This window comes from Chlamydotis macqueenii, chromosome 6 (genome assembly GCF_036417535.1).
Source record: "Chlamydotis macqueenii isolate bChlMac1 chromosome 6, bChlMac1.mat, whole genome shotgun sequence".
Taxonomy (NCBI): domain Eukaryota; kingdom Metazoa; phylum Chordata; class Aves; order Otidiformes; family Otididae; genus Chlamydotis; species Chlamydotis macqueenii.
This window is the reverse complement of record NC_141561.1, coordinates 22391929-22397427: the sequence shown is the minus strand read 5'-3', so window position 1 is coordinate 22397427 and position 5499 is coordinate 22391929. Positions and strand designations below refer to the sequence as shown.

Here is a 5499-nt window from a genome sequence, read left to right as displayed (position 1 = left end):
CGTCGCTTGTCGCAGGAGGAGACGGGCGGACCCTCCGCCTTCCCGCGCGGGGCGGCCGGGGAGGAGGCGGGCGGCGGGAGGAGGCAGCCGCTGCTTGCGGGAACCCCGCAGGGGGCCAGGGGAAGCCGCCGGCGGGCGCGGCGATGGCGGGGCGGCCCCGAGGAAGGGGCAGCGCAGCCGGCCCTGCCTCCGCCTGCTCAGAGGAAGCGGCTAGGCTGCGGGAGCGCGGGCCGAGGGCGCGGCGGGCGCGGGGCGGGCGGGGCCCGGCGGGCCGTTATCCGGCGCGCGCGGGCGGTAGCGGCTGGGCCCGCCGGGCGGTTAACGGCTGGCGTCGCGCGGGGCCGGGGCGCCGCGCCGCGCCTCTGCGGGGCAGCCCGGAGGTTGACAGCTGTCATCGGGGCGGGAGTCTGAGGGTGGCCCCGTGGGTGAGGTGCGGGACCCGGCATTGCCGCCCTTGCCAGCGCGCACGGCGGGTTTTGTCTGCGCTCTGTCAGTAGCCTGGTTAGCGAAGCATTAACTTGCTTGTGTTTACAGGTGCAGTCAACGAAAAGAGCAGATCCAGCTGAACTACGAAGTATTTTTTTGCAGGTAAAAAGATCTGTCTAATGTTTGATGGACAGACTTTTAGTTTTTGCCCCTTCTGCAGTTTGCCACGTGCGTGGTGCTTGTGGGACACCTGAAAGTTCGCTTCGCAGATGCGATTTATTGAAAGGGCCTCAGGCATTGAGGAGAAACTGCCTTGGACAAATTGTGCTTAACCATTTCCAAATTACAATCTTAAATAATTTTACAAAGTATTTTCTAATTTTCTGTAAAGCAAATAATTATAACCATGTTTTATTCTTGGCGTTTTTATGGGTACCTCTTACAAAGGGATGGGCAACTGGCAATGCTTTTAGAAGTTAAAACTGATTTCTTAAGATTGATGTACTTCATCATATTATGTCTTTCAGGGCATTAGAATTAACACATATAAATAACAGCATGAAGCTTTCTCCCTTTCCCTTAGTTACAGTGAAGCATGATCTAAAAGGAAGATCCAGTCAATCCTAAAACTTTGATAATAAGGTTTGAATCAAGCAGATGGGATACAGAGAACAACTGTGTTTTAGGTCCATAGTTGGACTGCTGATATTTTCAAAATCACTAAAATACCTTTTTTCTTTCCCTTTGTGTTGAATATTATCCAGTATATTCGAGAAGCTTTACTCTATGATAAAGGAAAGAATAGAAAATTATGTATTAGAGTTAATACTGTCAATAATATTTCATCTTTGACATGTATCTATTGGTCCTACAATATTATCTAACAGTTTCCACTTATGATAAGTGGACAGAGGTATCTTTTTGCCTGAGAGGGAGAAGTTATATCTCAGCCATGATTTTGGCAGATTTTTGCTTTTGCGTACTGGATTACACTGGTAGCATTGCTTGAGTGCTGAAATTTAGAATGTTGGAATCAAACTGTGAAAGCTCAGCATTTAGTTTCTAGTAAAAAAGTCTTCCATCACAGATTCATTTATTGTTGACAAAACATTTAGCTTTTGTAGATAAGGAATATGATAGAGTATGTTAATAAAATAAGATAGATGAAAATACAATTTTTTAATGTATACAATATAAAATGCGTATTTCTAGAACATCACACAGCTATTCCAACTTGTTTGCAAGACACTTTGGCATGTTTGATTGTAAAAAAGTGAAATGTGGTGTCAAAATACTCTATTCAGCTTAGAAATATGAACTTTTTATGATTCTTGACTTCCAGCTAGTAGAAGTGCTTGCTTCTGGAAATAAGTAAATTGTTTGAAGTCCTTGATTTTGATCCTGCAGGGAAAAGTGGAGAGGAAGAACATTGTACAACTGGTTCTTGAAATTGTCTCTCTGACAATACATGTTTTATTGACCTAAAAAGTAGACAGTACTGGTTTTAAAACAGCTTTTTGATCTTCTCCTTGTCTATCTTATAATTTTCAAAGAAACATGCAAATTAAATTGTAGGTTGTTTTGTGCTCTGAAGAATGAAAAATATGGAAGCTTTCCTGTCTCCTTTTCAGTATCTGAGATTTGCAGTAGAAAAGACAAACCACACAGACGCTTCTGGCATAGCAAGTGAGGTTATACTTCTTTTGGATTGTATTTTAAATTATGTTTTTTGTTTGATAGGTAGCAAGGAGACTTAACTGTGAACTTTAAAAAAAGCCAAAAGAGAACCCACTCTTTTGAAGACTAAGTTGTAGAGTCTTGTTATAAAATATTGCTAGTGTTGTACACATCAGGGGTCAGATGTGTTGTGCTTTTTGCAGAGGGTGCTGGCCTGTTCTGCGAGCTGCAGCTAAAGGGCGTGCATTCCTTCCTAAATTTGGCTTCCCTTGGAAATGGGCGCAAGGGAAGATGTGAACTCTAGGCCTCTTCGTCATCCACCTTATTCATAGAGAGTGTACTTAAATTTCCTTCTGTTCATGTGTATCCTCTAACGTGATATGTGTCCTCTGTCCAGTTTAAGTTGTATGGTAATGGATGCTTGTTACAAACCTTTCTCTTAGAATTCCTGAGGCTTGCTATATATTTCTTTTTATTATTTTAAACTGTTAAAAATCTTATATTTGACTTGTATTAAAAAGATGTGCTATTATTTCTATGTAATCCTGTAACTATGAAATGCAGGCATTGAAATTTCATGTTTGTACACCATCAAGTAAACCTCTCAGCTGTTTGCTAACTTAAAAATGTCCTGAATCTCTTGCTCATAGCTTAGCTTAAAAAAAAAAAAGTTAAGACTACCCATAGATCTCTTTTGTTTAGGAACTTATTTTTCCTCTGCCCAAATAAAATAATTGGAATAGAAAACCCCTTTAAATTGAAAACTAACCTATTTTTCAAAGGAAGCATTGTTTCTGAGAGCGTGGCAATACATAGCACTATATTGTACAACTAGAGTAGGGTTTTTGTGTGTTCATGTTATGTGATGATGTTTAAAAAAAGTATAATGCAAATTCATCAAGTGCTTACCTGAGACAGTCTATAAATCTATAGTAAGAATTTTGTGTTATAAAGTAATATAATTAAAGACTGAGGAAAATACAGATTTATTTTATGTGTTATGTTTTAGATGCAAATTCAGATATAGTTTACAATTGCCTGTTTTGTGCTAAAAGATTATTGACTTGAAGTTGTACAGTGAAAAGGTAACTTAAGGACAAATGTAAATGCATGCCAAAAGGGAATAGCCCAGCTACTTTGTCAGGCCTTAATTTATTGGCTTACTGCCAAGCTCTTTTGAAATACCGTGACCTTCTCATATGGAGCTCAATGTATCTGCCAGTTAATTATTTTTGTCTCCAAAAATTTTTAACAAAACTTCCCCCACACCGTTTTTATTGTAAAACAATTCATTATTTGTAATAAACTCAGATAAATTGATGTCTGAAGAAAAAAAGATGGTGACGTCTAGATTGCAACCGTGTTTGATATGCACTCAGCTGTCATACAGTTGAATTCCATTATTCTTTAAGATATGCTCAATATTCTGTGTGATGGATGGTCCTTCATACATAAAACTTTATTTGAGTTGCATGTCTTGCAGAAGAATTGTGCTTCATAATGCATTCTTTAGTGTATAGCGTATAGTCATATACTTGTGTGTATGACTGAGAAGACAACCCTTCTGAGTTGATTCAGTGGAACCACAGTTTCATTCTGTTGTCATGTTGGCCGCAGTGCTGACTTAAAGGATTCCCGTCCACTGCTTTGTGTTACTATTTTAGTGGAAATTATCTATTTTAATTCTGGATTAGTTCAATAATTTGGTTTATGGTGCAGTCTTGCTAACAGCTGTCATCACAGCTATAGGGTGGAAGAGGGACAGGTGATGAGGTGATGTGAGGGGCTGATGTTGTGGAAGAGATACAGGAGATACTTAAGCAGGCATTGATGCTGATGCAAGCTCCTTTATGCTGAAATAGCGTTGTGACTGAGTTGATTGGGTTTCGTACAGCTGAAACAAACATGAGACATGTGAATGATCTCCTTTATCGCAATGGAGTGTTACACTTTAACAGGTATTGTTTGTATCTCTTACTGTTAATATTCTAATTCCTGTGGGTCTCTGGCAGATTAAGGGCCCATTTTGTTACTCTTTCACATAAAGCTGTGTCAGCTGACTCAAGATGCTGCAGTACATAGTGGAAAAGTTACAAATCCCAAAAAAGGCCATAAATTGATGTTTGAATTCACTAGTATAGATGTTGCACTATAGGTCTTGGGGAGCATGATATATATTTATAATTATTGGTATTTTTATTTGAAAATTTATTGTTAATAAAATTAAAACTCAGAATCAAATTAAAACATTTCAATTGACTCAAATACTTTTTTTCTCTATGTGTGAATTTTTACTTAAATGAAAAATGCCAAGACCATTAGTTTCAGGATAAAAATTAATCTGAAAATGTATTTCTCACAAAAAGAGAAAAGAAATAATATATATTAGCCAAACTAATTATAATAATGATCAAGAACAATTATTCAGAAGATATCTGCTACTAGAAATTGTAATAAAAGTTCTGTGCTGTGTTTTTTTCACAGTGTAGCTGCAAATGGAAAGCTACAGCATGGCTGTAATTTTAATAAATTTATGCAATTACCTGACAGTTTCTCAAAATATGTAATTGTCTTGTTATTAGAAGAGATTGGTCATTATGTGAGCACATCTGTCTAAAGGGATAATCTGATTGTTGATGGTATGCAACTAGTATAGTAACACTATTAGTTTAATCAAGCCCTTTAATTTCAGAGCAGTTATGTGCAGACAGTTGTGCACCATTTTAAGTGATAGTGAGTAAAGATACTAGTTTGGTAATCACTGATAATTAGCATCTAAATGGATTCATTCCTGTCTGCTTTTGTTTTTTTTTTTATTTTTACTCTAGTATGCCAGTGTTGAGAAAGATGGTGAACATTACATGACCCCAGAAGATTTTGTGCAAAAATACCTAGGACTTTATACAGATCCGCGTTACAATCCTAAAACAGTGCAGCTGTTGGCTGGAGTGGCAGATCAAACTAAGGATGGGTGAGAGTTTTGCTTTCCATTAGAAGCTTGTAATGCATTGGTAAATGTGTGAGTGAACAAGTTTGATAATTTTGTCTTCTGAAATGCATTATTGATTTGATTACACTAGAAGTGTATTTAGACAACAAGTTTTTTCTGAAGTACAGTAGACTAATTTTGTGGAAATTGGGAAAGATACAGTGTTTAACATGCATTTTTAAAATTAAAATTTGTTTTAATGGAGTTCTAACAATTACTACAAATGCAGAGGAAATTGAACTGCAAATAAGTTTAATGTGGTGTGATTGCCCTCGGAAAGTTCTTTTCTGTATACTGCCGTCTGTGATTATGTACTACTAGAGTCTTTAGTACCTATAATTAACCATGGAAATCTGGAAAAGCTTTTCTATTTCTGTAGTGTCAATTCAAATCAAACCATTGAGATA

General features: G+C 38.0%; 1 protein-coding gene across 1 annotated transcript in view; it reads left to right on the top strand.

The window, feature by feature from the left end:
* SLC25A12 (solute carrier family 25 member 12) overlaps positions 1–5499 on the top strand; it is a 49629-nt gene that overhangs the window by 71 nt on the left and 44059 nt on the right. Inside the window, exons 2-3 of the mRNA XM_086750390.1 lie at positions 535–588; positions 4932–5074. Coding sequence (XP_086606516.1) covers positions 535–588; positions 4932–5074 — 197 coding nt within the window. The remainder of the gene's footprint in view (positions 1–534; positions 589–4931; positions 5075–5499) is intronic.